Source organism: Beta vulgaris, chromosome 4, assembly GCF_026745355.1.
Source record: "Beta vulgaris subsp. vulgaris cultivar EL10 chromosome 4, EL10.2, whole genome shotgun sequence".
Classification (NCBI taxonomy): Eukaryota; Viridiplantae; Streptophyta; class Magnoliopsida; order Caryophyllales; family Amaranthaceae; genus Beta; species Beta vulgaris.
Genome location: NC_079205.1, coordinates 64076839 through 64093141, shown reverse-complemented (window position 1 = coordinate 64093141; position 16303 = coordinate 64076839). Strand labels below are relative to the sequence as shown.

General features: G+C 34.4%; 1 protein-coding gene and 1 pseudogene across 3 annotated transcripts; both read left to right on the top strand.

Annotated features, from left to right (window-relative positions):
- Positions 1-4673: 4673 nt before the first annotated feature.
- Positions 4674-10507, top strand: LOC125497112 (protein DETOXIFICATION 42-like). Of its 3 annotated transcripts, none has more exons than XM_057394557.1 (13): positions 4674-5232; positions 5555-5676; positions 6669-6878; positions 6980-7158; positions 7491-7626; positions 7737-7833; positions 8040-8140; positions 8255-8478; positions 8874-8993; positions 9337-9453; positions 9551-9646; positions 9736-9857; positions 10264-10507. In XM_057394557.1, the coding sequence occupies exons 1-13, from the start codon at positions 5156-5158 to the stop codon at positions 10304-10306; spliced, it is 1644 nt and encodes a 547-aa protein (XP_057250540.1). In that variant the 5' UTR covers positions 4674-5155; the 3' UTR covers positions 10307-10507. The 3 variants fall into 3 exon arrangements, with proteins under 3 accessions (XP_057250540.1, XP_048499747.1, XP_048499748.1); XM_048643790.1 differs by having other exon boundaries at positions 4677-5232; positions 8255-8437; positions 8899-8993; XM_048643791.2 differs by having other exon boundaries at positions 4683-5232; positions 8255-8418; positions 8922-8993.
- A 636-nt stretch (positions 10508-11143) lies between these two features.
- On the top strand, positions 11144-15541 carry LOC125497113 (putative pentatricopeptide repeat-containing protein At1g26500; annotated as a pseudogene).
- Positions 15542-16303: the final 762 nt, after the last annotated feature.

Sequence of the window (16303 nt, the reverse complement as noted above, 5' to 3'; positions counted from 1 at the left end):
TATTGTGGTTCATATGATGACGTAACTTGTGCAGAGAGCAATGATAAAACACTCCTATGGATCCGACTTTTTAGTTCAAATCCGGGGACTGTTTTTGCATATTTCTTCGGGTATATATAGGGGTATTACGGATTTTAGTTGGAGTAGGTGGAACTTCCCACGAGAATATATACAATTTCAACCAAACTTCTATACTTTGATCTTAGGAAGTTACACTTCTTGAATTCAACCAAACGACCACTAAGTAGGAGGATAATGGTGGAACAAAAGAACTCGATTGGACATTGGAATCCAATCCCCAGGGATAGTGACCCTTATGGCTTAAAATTTCCATTGATCTTGATTGTACATGTGAGAACCCACTTTGACCTTAGGGATATCAAAAGCAGATTACTTGTGGCTCTGCTTATGCCTTTGGTTGTTGATAAGTGGGATGTTGTGTAAACATCACATAGTTTGAAGTAAAATCATGTACGCAAAAAAATTAGATGGACCATACATATAATAGGAACTCAGTGAACAGGCACATCTGACTAGTGGTGAACAAGGTTTTTGAGATCCTATGTGGACCACAAGTTGCTGCCATTTTGGATCTCTGCTTTTTTATGTTCTGTTTTTTTGTGCTTGTAACTTCTGGAAGCTAAGAAGAAGACAGTGTATGATTAGAGAGGATACCCTTCAATTGGTTCAAACAACTAGAAGAATCCAGGGTTCTCAGTATTGTTACATACCAAGGTTGCATATATCAGAAGCATTCGGGTAATAGGTAGACCTGAGTTTTGGGCGGGTGGTGCAGGACAATAACTAGTTACTTTGTTAATAGGCTGTGATGGTTGCACATCGTTAGCGTGTTGATAACAGAGCAAAGAATAAGAATGGAGAAGGAGACAGAGTCAATATTGAATATGTCTATAAAAGCCTTTGTACATTAAAGACTTTAATAAGCGCGCTTTTCACTCAAGCCTATCCTCGTGCCCAGCTATTAATCAAGCTTAGTTATAGTTAATCATGATAGTATATATCTTTGTGATCTATAGGGAAACTTCAGTATTTGAGAATTGAGATGCATTCAGCTTTAGAGGTATGGTTTGTCCATTCTTTATGTCATGGCAAGTTAGGTGTGACTTGTGAGCGTCTTTCACTTATTTACTACAGGATGTCAGGACATAATAAGGTTACTCGGATTTTATCTGCTAACCCATTTCCGAATAAGAAGTTATTGTAAAACCGTCTCATATAAGATTGTATGGGCTAGATGTCTCATTCTCAATTCCGTCGTCTTGGAAGATAACGATCCTTACAGACCTAATGTTTTGTTTCCTGGCTGCTTTAATGGCGTTGTATCAATGGGAAGCTGTTTCTGAGGCTCCTACCCAAGGAAATTTTACACCAATAACCTAACTATCTTGATTTATTTGTGAAGTTGACGTTGAAATTTGTAGAAAGTGAGATCCAAAGGACCTTCCCCAGTTAGTTTATTTCACAGTGGGACCATCAGTTACTCAAATTTGAAGAATGTATGGTATGTCAGTCATACAGATCAAGGATTTTTGATGCTTTTTTGTTTTGGCAATTGGGTTTCTGATGCTGATGGAACTATTAGAATCCGATACATATTATTTGCAACGATTTGACGTAAAGTGCGAGTAAAAAATGTCTAATCGTTGTAAATAATATGAAACGGAACAAGGATTTTCTTTTACCTATTTTCGCCATTTTTCAGTTTACAGAGGAAGACAGAATGTTTAGATAGTTGTGGTAATTCTAATAATTAAAAAAGATGATCATATCGCCCACCTATAAAAGGTGGGTAGCCGTTTAAAAACTTGAGATAGTTGTCTTATGTTTAACTTCGGAAAAAAAATGATTGTATTGTGGTTTATCAACTTGTAATATGATTCTCTCCTCTTTAACATTTTCTATCTCCACATCACATCTCATTAGTTAGTAGTTCTCTGTTTTTTCAAGTATTACGCAACTATTATTATTTACACTTCAGTGTATAAAACTGTCGTCGTGATAGTGAATTACGCAACTAAGTTATGGTCCAAATCTTACACTTCAAAACTAATTGGATTTAATTTAAGTTCAGTTTATCTATGCAGTTCAGTTTCTTTCTACAGTTCAATTTACCTTCAGTCCAATTCAGTTTATTTCAGCTTCTCTCAATCCAAAAGAACGGAATCTTACTTGACAAACAATATATGAGTTCAGTTTCTCTTTACCGTTCAGTTAATTTCAGTCCAGTTTAGTTCATTTCAGTTTTCTCTCAATCTAAAAGAATAGGACCTTACTTGACAAACAATATTTGCGCACTATGTAGTTGAACCAAAGTTTTCTCTCAATCTAAAAGAATAGGACCTTACTCTGTTGCGTTCTACTAGTAACTTCTCTTATATGGTTGGAAAAAACTTTGGTTCAACTGATAAGCAACAAACAACATATTCCTGCTAAATTACAATTCTCTTGGCATTTTTCATACCTTTTTTTGCTTCTTTCAAACATTTTGTTGAGAGTGTTACGTGTTTGGGAAGATCAATTGGGCTACCAACTTAAAGAAACTTGTTAGTCTATCATATATGCTACTATGCTAGAAAAGATTTAATCCTTAACATCATTAATTACTTGGATTCTTATTTTCTTCTCTCTTCTTATTTTATTATATTCTTACAAATGTAACGAAAACAGAGATGTAATACAAAGAAGGATATCCTAATCTTGGAAATTAGTATTACTACTTTGATTAATACACTCACGGCCCGTTTGGTAGACGTTAATAAATTGCGGTAATGGGAATGAATTTTAAGTGTGATTTTATTAGGGAATCACCCTTAAAATCTCTATGGGGAGACATTTTTTCTCCATGAGCAAGCAATCTCACTCCTAAACTTGTGTTTTTGTCTCCAAGGGGAAGCAATTTTCATTACCACTCATTACCACCTTACAAGGTGGTATTGGATGGGAATGAAAATTCAAGAAGGAAAGTGGACACTTTAGGATAAATTAGCATTACCATGGGAATGAACAATGATATTTTTCACAAATTTACACACAAATTCATTCCCATTACCACCATTTATGACCAACTACCAAACGGGCCGTCAGATGTATCCTGCTTATAGTATATCAAAAGCTATTAAGCTGTTTTTTTTTTCTCATTTACAAATTGGAAGAGGACAAAGTAATCCTAAATAGAGATTGCTACATCGACCAGTAGTAGCCTACCTATTATAAATAAACAAATAAAAAATAAATAATCCTGTTGAGTTGGACTCCACTTATCATTAATATCTATCTCTAGCGGTTTAATATCTATCTCTAGCGGTTAGATTATCTAGTGAGTAGACAAAGTTTTTTTCATCCCTAAATGTGCCATCCCGAGAATAAATACCTTGAAAAAAAAAATGGAAGGATTGCTTCAACATGAAGATATAAAAAGGAGAAAACACTAACAATTATCTAAATGCTAATTGCATAGGAATTACGAGCCATTATAAAAACGTAATCGTTTAAAAACTTCAATATTACTATTAGTTGTATCGGAAAAAATACTTCAACTACTCCCCTTATTTGGACTTTTACAATCAAGTCGTACTTCCTCTTTTTTTTTTTTTTTTTTTTTTTTTTTTTCTTGCAACGTTTCTCACTTTTGACAGTTCTTGCGATATTTTTTACTTTTGATGATTCTCTATTACGTTCCATCTCTAGTCTAGCAATATGTATCTCTTTTTTTCTCTTCTTGTACATGGATCTCGTTATCTCTTTTTATTTATTTCTTTTTTTAGTTCTTGTGCAAATCCAAACATTATAAGTAAAAAAAAGACGGAAAAATTATTTTTGACATCACAAGTTTGATTCCTATCAATTGACTTTACATAAGAAGCTGGCCTGATTATACCTACTATAACAAATTTCGATCTAACAACATCTTTCTCTTATCATTTTAGAGGAAAAAAACACCTCATATACTCATGTGCATGTATTGATTTATCATTTATGGCATCACCGTTTCTTAACAAGATAAAAAAAAATTTCCACAAACATAATTCAGTGATTGGAATTTGGAATATAGAAAGACACCCGTCAACGTAACCTTCATGAGTGACAAGTCCAAATGTCTTCAATCTGTTATCGTTTCCTTTTCTTTTCTTTTCCAAGGAAGGGTTTTATTTTTAACCATCGAAGTATCTACTGTCAATAGCAATGACTAATTTTCTCGACTCAGATGCTCCACTCAAGAATAAAGGACTAGTCAACAATATCTTTCTATTTTTATAGATTAATGATCGAACTCCCGATTAATTAATTAAAGGAGAAAGGAAACATCTTTTACTCACCATAAATTCTTCTCTTTTTCTCCTTTTCTTTAAGTGGGAAGGTTTTTGAACAAATAATAATGAAAGTTACTCATTTTTCTCTCGTCGATAATAATAACTAATCCTTTCGTTTCATATACTCTACTTAAGAGTAAAGAATTGGGTAACAATTTCTTTCCATTCACAAAAGTTAAAGATTGAATCTCCGATCAATTAATTAAGAGACAAAGAAAGGATTTTTTCCCCATAAAGTCTTCTCTTTTTCTCCTCCTTTTCTTTAAGTAGGAAGGTTTTTAAACAAATGATAGTGAAAGTTACTCATTTTTCTCCAAATTTTCTTTTATATGGACCCTAACATTTTTGGTGAACAGTTTAGTATTTTCTTGGTTAATATTTTTAGAAAAATTTCAACTTTCTGTTACAAAAATTCTTATCCTTTAAAAAGCTAAACTACTAGTCACCTTTTTCCTCCAATTATTACACCATTTCTGTTTTTCTGGAAGAAGTTTTGGCGTTTGGATTTCTCTTCATTCATACATAAAACTCCACTATAATTAATTCAGTGTAATAATAAGTTTTTCTTGAATAAAAAAAAAATTGTAAGTTTTTTTTGTTTTGTTTTGTTTTGGAGGTAAATTTATGATGGAGTATCTGTTTGGATTCTATTTTTGTAAGGCGTATAATATAAGCATTTTCCTTGAATAGAACTAATATGGGAATTTGATTTTGGCATCACTAAATTAATGAGTTAATAATTTTGTGAAAGTAACATTTGAAAAAAAAAATATATATATAAAAGGAGTATTAGAAGGCTTCACTTGTTCTAAGTCATCAAAATCATGGTAGAGGAAGATGGATTGTGTTTTCCATACACAAAGAGCAAAATTCCTCTCTTCATCTTCTTCAAAAATGCCAGGTACAATTTCCCTTTTTACCCTTCTCATGTTTTTTGGTGGGTTTTTTTGGTGTCAAATACTTCCTCTGTTCCATAATAAGCGAAACACTTTTCTAAACAAACTCTCACATAAAAGACAGAAGTGTTTCACTTGTGAAGCGGAGGAAGTATTGTTTACTGGGTTTGATTAAATTGTTTTTGTGGAGCTAAATGAAGTAAAAGTATGATTTTTCTTTATTTGATGAATAAAATGGAGAATTGTGTTTATAAAATGAGAAAAAGAAAACTAAAAGCATGCATGTTAGTATGTTACTTATGTTATGACATTATGTATGTAAAATAGGTTGGTGTTCAAGATGGATGAGCTTGGACAGGAAATAGCACAGATTGCACTTCCTGCTGTACTGGCTTTGACAGCTGATCCTATTGCTTCTCTTGTTGACACAGCTTTTATTGGCCAAATAGGTAAATTATTTGCTTCCAATATGTATCATGTATGCACTATAATTATTTTACACCAATGGTATACTACCTTTCTATTTTTCAGTCGCACCATTTGCTTTTTCACATTTTCGAGACGATTTTTTGGACATTAATATCTCTTATTGGGTGTAAGTAAAAATTATAAAAATTTGATATCTGGAATCGTGGAATCGTCGCATTTAAACGAATCTAACAAGAAATAAAGTTGGTTGATGAATAGTGTCACAAAACTAAATGTTGCAACTAAAAAAGTATGGAGGTAGTATCAAGTATGTACATTATACATGTCCTAGAATGATGATAGTAGATTTTGGGGGTGTCTGGTTTGTAATTGCGCCTGTGGCCTGTGGGTTGGGGTCATGTGGGAAGACAGTCTAGAGGGTTTATTCTTTACTCAAAGCAACAGTCTGCATTTTATCTTTGAACCATATTTAAAAGATTAGCATTGGTTTCTTATATGGCTATATCGTTATTAAATAGCAAGGCATGATGCTCAAACTTTTGGCATGGCAAATTCATGATTTTTTAAGTCTAGGATGAAAGCTAGAACCTGCACGGCGCACCCATGGGCTGTGCCTAGGCCTTGATTTTGTGTCTGGCATGCAAGGCAAGCACATGAGCCGGCGTATTGTGCATGGTCGAGAACAGTCTAGAATGAAAGCAAGAAGGCAGGAGCTGTGCTTAGGCCTTGATTTTGTGTCTGGCATGCATGGCAAGCACATGAGCCTGCGTATTGTGCATGGTCGGAATGACCAAGCCTCGGGAATGGTCACCTCGAAATGGTCCCGAAATGGTCTAGTGCCAATAATGCCATGATTGACAAATCGGGTGGTTTTGGAATGTCCATATATGGAAAAATGGCCTATTGTCTTGAAATGTAGTATATCTATGTAATCCGTAATGATGAAATTCACTGCTGGTTAGACTTTTTTCTTGTTGGACTGAAAGCTTGATACTTTATGCGATGGCTGCAGGGCCTATTGAACTTGCTGCTGTTGGGGTCTCCATAGCTCTTTTCAATCAAGTATCTCGGATCGCAATCTTTCCTCTTGTAAGTGTGACTACTTCTTTTGTGGCTGAGGAAGATGCCGTGGCAGAAGTGGGTTCTGAACAACAAAAGATAGAATGCTTGGAATCCAATTCAAGTTCTAATAATGAAGCCAAAGAACTATTACCTCAATCAGGTTTTTTTTTTTTCTGCCAAATTGCACAATACTATGTTTGCATCACTTCATTGGCAATTTGTAAACATTTAGAGTATGTTGCCTTTTTTTGTTACATTCAGGGGAGAGTACTTTAAAGTCCAAAACAAGTAGCTTTAGTGTTGAAAGTTCCAAGCCTCAAAAGCGGCACATTCCATCCGCTTCTTCAGCTTTGGTTATTGGTGCAAGTCTCGGTCTTCTCCAGGCGCTTTTCCTCATTTCTCTAGCAAAGCCATTATTGAACTATATGGGTGTCAACCCTGTAAGTACAAATTTCCTTAAATTTATATTAACTTATTAGCCTTTATATGAACTTATTGATTCTAACTTAAGTTATATGGGTGTCCATCTAGTGATGGTGTGTTCTCTGCACCTGATGTGAACTTACCCGAAATAAATCTTTTGAGGTGAAGAGGACGCACCATCAGTAAGTGTTCCTTGAGCAACTAATGGGGGATGAAGTAACTGACACACCCTTAGTGAACCAAACTAGAGTTAGCTTATATCCTTAAGAAAGGAGAGAAAGGGCATGATAGGCTCTTCACTTTTTGTTAGTCCCCTATCTTACATAATCTCTACATTATGGTTTACCAGGACTCGCCCATGCTACCCCCAGCTAAAAGGTACTTAACATTGAGGTCACTCGGTGCACCTGCTGTTCTTCTTTCATTAGCTATGCAAGGAATTTTCCGTGGTTTTAAGGATACCAAGACTCCTCTGTATGCCACCGGTGAGTCCTATTTAAGAATCTTGAGTGACCAAGTTTAATCAAGTGACATGTATTTTTGGAGTGCTTTGATCAATTACCATTATTGATTTCTTTTCACTTTAATTTCACAGTGGCAGGGGATGTCACTAACATGATTCTTGACCCAATTTTCATGTTTGTCTTTCGGTTGGGTGTCAGTGGTGCAGCAATTGCCCATGTTATATCACAGTAAGCTTTCACAGCAGCTATTTATATACTAATTTTTAACTGTTACTTCCCGTGTTTCTTTCTAATTGCAACCGTTCAATTTTCACCCTCTAGCACACAATTTTTTTGCTGTAGCGCACAACTTTGACCATTCATATCTTTGATTATCTATTAGTAGAAACAATAAAAAGTTATAATTTGTCCAACGTCTTATGTTGATCATAAAGGTACTTGATTTCGATCATACTATTTTGGAGACTTATTCAACTAGTCGATCTCCTACCTCCGAGCATCACGGACCTCAAATTCGGTCGGTTTCTAAAAAACGGTAAGGGATGCCTATACTACTTGATCATTTAAAATGTCCTTTTCCCTGCCTAAGGATATGAAAGTGTACAAAAGGAGATACGGCTAAGAGTTTACTTCTTGCTTTTTTTTGCAGGTTTTCTTTTATTGATGAGGGTCATCGCTGTGACATTCTGTGTGACCTTAGCTGCATCTATGGCAGCACGCTTAGGGTCCACACAAATGGCTGCATTTCAGGTCTGTTTGCAAGTGTGGTTGGCGACTTCCCTTCTTGCTGATGGACTTGCTGTTGCTGGCCAGGTCGGTCTGTCATTTTCTAGTAATATGCCACTTTTTAAGTATTTATGTATTGTAAAGTTCGTTTAGGTAGTGTTTGGAAACTTGTATTTCATTTCAAATAATGGAATTGAAATCTGGAATTTAAAGTTTGTATTTCAATTCTTAATCACTGTTTTCTAAAGAGGGTTTGATAAAGGATAGAGAAATAGAGGTTTAATGGAGGAGAGAGAAAAAGTGTGGGTTTACTAAAGGAGAGAGAAATAAATATTAGAAAGTGTGGGTTTACTTATGGAGTTGGGATATTTATGAGGATATAATTTCAAATGACAAGGTACTAGCTTGAATTTTAAATTCTACTAATATAGGCTTTTGATAAGAATTTGGACAAATTCCATAATTTCAAATCCCATGCTATCCAAACAATAGATTTCATCCAAATCTAGGATTTGAAATGAAATCTTGCTATCCAAACATAGCATTATTGGTTTTGCACTGTTTTAGGCGTACTTTTTCGTATTTTGCAGGCAATACTTGCAAGTGCTTTTGCAAAGAATGATTTCGAGAGAGCAACATCAACTGCCTCCAGAGTATTGCAGGCAAGTTCGATATTTCTAGAGCTGATATTGGACTAGACATGGCCAAAAATTCCAGCCCATTTCGGCCCAAGGCAGACCACATTATAGCTATAAAATCCTGTCCAAACCGAAAGAAATTATGACCATCTTTGCGAGCAGGCCTGTAACCAAAAATAGCCTGAAATGTAACTTGGGTCGAGCCAGACCCTAAAATAACCCGGCCAATCAGGTCCAGCTGAGTATATACTTGATTAGCTCTAGATATCTGATATGTCCTTATGAGTTATGATTAGGAATATAGGATCTAAATTATGTCATTAAGTATCATCATCTGATTTTGGTTTATTTTCTGCTATATGTGCAGTTGGGATTTGTTCTAGGATTGGTCTTATGTTTCATGCTCGGGTTCGGCTTAAAGTTTGCAGCAAGATTATTTACCAAGGATGTCGATGTCTTGAACCTTATTACCATAGGCATTCCAGTACGCGCACTTTTCTACATATTTGGTTAATACATATTCATTTTGTTTATATGTTGCGAGAGTCGAGCTAATTATAACTATGTTATCTTTACCACAGTTTGTTGCTCTGACACAACCGGTAAATGCATTGGCCTTTGTTTTTGATGGCATCAACTTTGGAGCATCTGATTTTGCATATTCAGCCTTTTCCATGGTAATTCTTTTACAAGAATTTTCATTCTTTCTTAAGTATAAACACTTAGCTTGGGACAAACTTCTGATCCTATTTCTTAATTTTTGCAGGTGATGGTGGCTGTTATGAGCATTTTGTGTTTGATGTTTCTTTCTTCTCATTACGGTTTTATTGGGATCTGGGTGGCTCTAACTATTTACATGAGCCTCCGCGCGTTTGCTGGGTTTTGGAGGTATAATTTTACAAATTACTCATGTCGTGCTTAAAATCAAACTATGGGTCTGTTTTCGCCAACTTATTTTCAGTTCAGTTCAGCTCTGGACAATACTTTTACTCTCACATATCACTATTAATTTCAGTTCAATTCAGTTCAGTTGTTTTATGTCGAAGAGAACATGCCCTATGTCCCAAATTTGGAACATAAATTATATTTTAGAACTCATTATAGTCAGCAAATGGAACATAAATTGTGGATTAGGTGATTTGGGTTCCTGGAAACGGGCTCTTCATATCTTTATTACCTCAATGCTGTTTGCCGTCCATATTAACCGTATATCGGCCGTATTTTTCGGGCGGTGTTTAGTAAATACAGACGGTAATAGTAAACCCCTATTAATTGAATCTTTTTCTTTTTGCAGAATTGGGACAGGAACTGGACCTTGGAGCTTCCTTAGGAGTTGAATTCCATTCTGTTATTTTTGGAACATTTTGCCTACTTTGTATATGTAGCTCAAGGAGGGATGTATAGAATTTTTTAAGATCCCAATCTCATGGAAAATAGGTATAGTAAGTAGTTAATTGCCATACTATAGGTCTGAATTTTCACAATAAAAAAAGCATCTATATACTAACAATACCAGCAACAAAAGATTTTTACTTATAGCTTTCTGTTCTTTATACTTTACAACCGTAATTAAGGCTACGTTTGGTTGGATGTAAAACATTTTCAATGTAAAATGATTTTTCATGTAAAATATTTTGAAATGGAAATTCAAATGGAAAATTAATTTTCCTTTCTTTGGTTTAACATAAAAAAAAGTTAGAAACATAGAAGGGGAATGGGGGGGAATGGGGAGGATGGATAAGAGGAGAGTAAAAGGTTATTAAAAAAGAGGGAAGAAAATGTTTTTTTCCTTCTTCTTTAAAAGAAAATGATTCATCTAGAGTTTTATTGATGGAAAACTTGTTTTATACTCTTTACTAAACCAAACAACGGAAAAGAAAACAAAAAGGAAAATTTATTTTTATGAAAAATATTTTACACTCTATTAAACGGAGCTTAAGAGAAGTTCTAGAAAGAAATTTTAACTTGGTTGTGTAGTGAGTAAGTTTGTACATTTTGTAATGGTTAAGCCTTAAAATTGTTTGAACATTTATAGATACCTAAAAATACTTTTACATATAGTACTTTTTCGATAGTATATTAATAAATACAGTTTGATTTTGAAATATGCGAATGTACAATGTTGATTTTTGATACACTTAATTATTTATTAGCAAAGGTTATTGATAGAGTATAAATGAATAGATTTATACTCTATCAGTTATATTTTGAAAATACATGTTGAGATAAAGTTAACAACATTTTGAATACAAAAATTTGTCATTTTATATTTTATAAGAAGATATGATTAAAGTAGGATATATAAATAGCGCATATGATTAATATAATAATATGCCTCATATAGTCATATCTCCTCTTTGACAAACAATTATACCATATGTCATGTGCACATGGTTAATATAATAAAAAGGTTAAGAGCGAGGTAAGCTTAGTCATATTACAAATTTTAAATTTCCTAATCTGAATTTTCGCATTTGTCGAGATATAATTTTGACTATTAATATTTTAATTTAAATTTATGGAAAAATTACGCAACTAAGACATGTAGAATATACACGTTAAAATAATTCAAATAAGATCTCATATGACCATGTATTTGTTTGTATATAACTTATTTTTATTAAAGAGTAAATTATGAATAGCGAAAAAGTCAAAATGTTGTCATTTGAAAAAAACGTAGCAATCAGCAAGTATGAGACTTAGAGGTAACCCTAACCCTCGATATTCCAATCAGTAGAATTTGCTGTGATTACACATGAAAATCCATCTCTCTCTACATATTATCGTCTACATTCATATTCGTTCATTGATTCCAATTTTCTTTTCTATCTAAAATGTTCGATTTCCTAGATTGATTCAACTTACTTTTTGAGGATAGAAATTGAAGGATTTTTTCGACGATACCAAAAAATTGAAGGTTTGTTTAACACTAATTTTACTATATATCATAAGTTTTAAGATTTCAATTTTTTAATTTACACTTATATACTTGATTTTCTTTTTTTCTTTTTTTGAAAAGTATATACTTGATTTTCTTATTCACTGGTATGTGAGCTGAAAAAAAAATTCCAAATTTTGGGGGTTTAGTTCAACCCATTGAAGTTATTTGCTGCGGAAATGATCATAATTAAGCAATCTTAAATTTTCTTATTAGTTATTACACATGAATATAGATCGAGAAGGAATTGAATATTTCATAACTAGCCTTTTATGCACGCGATGCGTGCGTCGATTGTTTGGGTCTGTTCTTATTAAATTTCATCTAAATATAATTTTAGAAGTGTGATTTATAATTATTATTTTACAAACTAATGGAAAGTGCTTAGAAATTGTAATAAATATTTAGATGTAAGGTCTTATAGTCAAATTAAATTTGTAATTTTTTAAAATTAAATAACCATTTTGCTCATTATGTCAAGTTACTTTGTTAATGCTTATTTAGTTTAATATATCATTAAAATTTTTACCACATCTTTAAATTAGGAAGGGATATATTGTAGAAAATTTGAATATCGAATTACATATTTAGCTAAGGACGAAAAGGACTTTTTAAAGGGGACACCGTAGCTCTCCCCTTCGCTTATATAATAGAGATTAACATTTTTTTAATAAGTGAAGGTAGAAAAGTAATTTTATAAGAGGACACTGTAGCTCATCTCTCAGCTTATACTTTCTCGATGCTAGAAAAGCGTTTCACTTATTATGGAACGGAGGAAGTATAATCGAGAGAAACTCGTCAATTTATCATTTATGTTACATTTTCTGGTGTTGTGTATAAAAAAAATAATCTTAAACTACATAGGTAGTATAGCCTATTTGCGAGTAACACTCCAAAAGACGCTCGCAGTGACGGTCTCATACTCAAATTGAATTCATTTAGAACCTCTCATAAGTCATACGCAAAGCTCGAATTGCAGAAGCTCGAATTGCAGGTTGTTGTTTCTTTCCTTAGATGAATCTACTTGTTTTGTTGCGGATTTTGGTGTGAAATTGCGATTTTTGAGATCTACTTGATGTGATTACACATGCGATTGGTTTTATGCTGTTTGTTTCATGAATTCAACTTATTTTTTCTTTCTCATATATGTTATCTCATGTTTTTAGTGATAATTTACATGTTATAAACTTATGATTCGAATGAATTTCTGGTATAACTTGTTAATTCATGTTTCTTTGTTTCATGGAAGTAAATGATAAGAAAATTTATGCTACAGTTTGTAGATGCGCATATTTGTGTTCAGTTGTTCTTGTTTAATTTCATCAGATCAATTTTTCAAGTGTTGTGGCTGGAAATAAGATCAATTCTTTGGCTGGAGTTTCTTTAATTGTTTTAGATTAGTATAGCCTTAGTAGAATATTATTTAGATTATAGAGATACCTTGTACATTTCAGGGTGATGTGCTTTTCATGATGCATGAATTGTGATGACCTTATGTATGCTGATAAGTTGATAGCATTAAAGCTTATCATCAAGATGTTTCAGCAATACAAACCTTTCTTCTTAGTTTCATGCTCTTTTTTGTTTCTCTTTTGGAATTTGGATTTCCTCCTTATATGCTAGTATTTGTTTGTTTTGTTTTGTTTTGTTTTGTTCAGGTAGATGAACTTTAGAAGCGTCATTATCACTAGGCCGTTAATCAACCTCTTATATGCTAGTATTTCGATTTCTTCCTTATATGCTAGTATTTGTTTGTTTTGTTCAGGTAGATGAACTTTAGAAGCGTCATTATCACTAGGCCGTTAATCAACCTCTTCAGGCGCACTCACACACTACAACGTGTTACCACCCCTCCAACTAATACCTTTCTTTATCAATCTCTTGCTCCTTTGCATAGTAACGCATTGATCCCAGTCAACTCAGACCATCTTCTCAGGGTTTGCACAATTCTGTACCAGCAACAAGATGCGTCAGACTCCAAGCTCCAAACACACCTTCAAAACTCTCAATTCAGCCTTAACCATGAATTTTTCCTCCAAGTATGCAACAAATTCCCCCTTTCATGGCGACCAGTTTACCGCTTCTATCAATTCACCTTGACTTGTCCCGGGTTTACCCACACCCCTGTCACCTTCAATAAGATGCTTGATGTGATTGGTAAGTCTAGAAATATTGATCTGTTTTGGGAATTATTACATGAAGTGACAGAGCAGAAAATTGCTAATGATAAGACATTCAGGGTTGCTTTGAAAACGTTGGCTGCTGCTAGGGAATTGAAGAAATGTGTGGAATATTTTCACTTGATGAATTCTCATGAGTATGGCTATAGCTTGGATACTTTAAATAAAGTTGTTGAAACCCTTTGCAAGGAAAAGCTGGTTGACGAGGCTAAGTATGTTGTGGTAAAGTTAAAGGATTGGATTAGCCCAAATCACATAACTTATAAGCACTTAATCTGTGGATTTTGTGATGTTGGCGATGTGATTGAGGCTTCAAAATTGTGGAATCTAATGATGGATGAAGGAATTGAAGCTGACATAGATGCTGTAAATACAATGATAGAGAGGTTCTTCAAGAATAATCAGTTTGATCAAGGACTAAAGCTTTTTCAAACTATGAGAGTAAAAAGGATGGAGGAAGTTGGACTTTCTACTTACAGTATCGTTATCAAATGGATGTGTAAAAGGGGCAAGCTTCCTCAGGCTCATTTAGTGTTTGAAGAAATGCAAAAGAGAGGAATCAAAGCAGATAATGCAACACTAGCGTCATTAATGTATGGGCTCGTGTCAAAGAATAGAGTTGTAGAGGCGTATTTAATCATGGAAAATACGGAAACACCAGATATAAGCATGTACCATGCCTTGATCAAGGGATTTCTAAAAGACGGAAGGCAGGTGAGGCAACGGAATTTTTAGATTGATGATAAGAAAAGGATGCGAACCTACTATGCATACCTATATCATGTTGTTGCAAGGGCACCTAGGGAAGAGAGGAAGGAAGGGGAATGACCCCCTCGTAAATTTTGATTCCATATTTGTTGGGGTTTGGTTAAAGCCGGGAAAGTTCTGGAAGCCACCAAGTATACTGAACGAACCATGAAAAGAGGACTTAGGTGCCGAGGTTTGACTATAACAATTTCTTGCATTACTACTCAAATGAGGAAGGTGTATTATGTTTGAGGAAGTTGCAAAGAAATTGAGAGAGGTTGGACTATTTGATTTAGGAGACATTTTTGTAAGATTTGGGGAAAAAATGGCTACTAGAGATAGAAGAAGAACAAGAGAGTAGGAGAGATATTTGTAAGATTTGAGGATGAAATGACTGCTAGATATAGAAGAAGAACAAGAGATGCCTTCGAGAAAATACCTCGGCATTTAGTGCATTATGTAATGTGTCGGGTGTAATCCAGTTCTGCCATGTCTAGGTATGAAGCTTGATTGTTGCTGTTTGAGGCAGTGGCTAGGAATTTAATTGATACATGCTCAAACAGAGATGTAATATGGTGGAATTATTTGATTGCTAGTTATGTGAGAAATAACCAAGCTCATGCAAGTGGATGATCTTGAAAGAGGAACCCAATCCTGTAAAAATTATAAATTCTCTCATCATGCACTGATGTAGCTAGTCTTCCTCTAGGCCATGCCTACATGCTTACACTGTACGTAAACGAGCTTGAATTTGTCGTTTGGATCGCTTTGTATCGATGTATGCAAGGTGGCAGTATGCAGAACACTCAGGAGATTTTCAAAAGCATGTGCAAAGAAGCAATATTGGCTCTTGGAATGCCTTGGAAGCCGAATATGGTTTGAATGGTCAAGTAAATGATGCTCTACATGTCTACTCACAGAGTTGGCTATGAATTCCGACCAAATGGGAAGACCTTAATCCTTCTTGTCTGCTTGTAGTCGTTCAGGTAAGTGGAATGGTGGCCCGAGAAGGGCTTGGAGCGAGCTTTCAGCTCTATGGTTTTGATGTAACCCCAAGGCTTGTTCACTACGGGTTGCATGGTAGATATAAGTGGCTTGCTGGATGCAAACAACATTATCACTTTTATGCCATTTGAACCAGATGCCTCTTGGTTCTGTTCAGTTGCAGAGATCACTCTAAACTGATTGCTTGGCTAAATTATTATCCTTTTGTTCTGAGACCTGATTGCTTGGCGGCAGCCAGCTCTTTGTCGATTATTAACTTCTGTCGCGAGTTCACGACATGATTGTGTTGTGGAGAACTTTGCCAGAAGCCAAAGGTTGCTGATTAATCTTTAGATTTTGTACAAGAACTAACAGCACATATGAGTAAGTATATAGTCATCTCACTGTTTTTTCCACAAATTTGTGCCTTTCTTTTTGTTCTTGTATTGATAAACACCTTCTCTCCTTGTCAATAACAAAAAAGA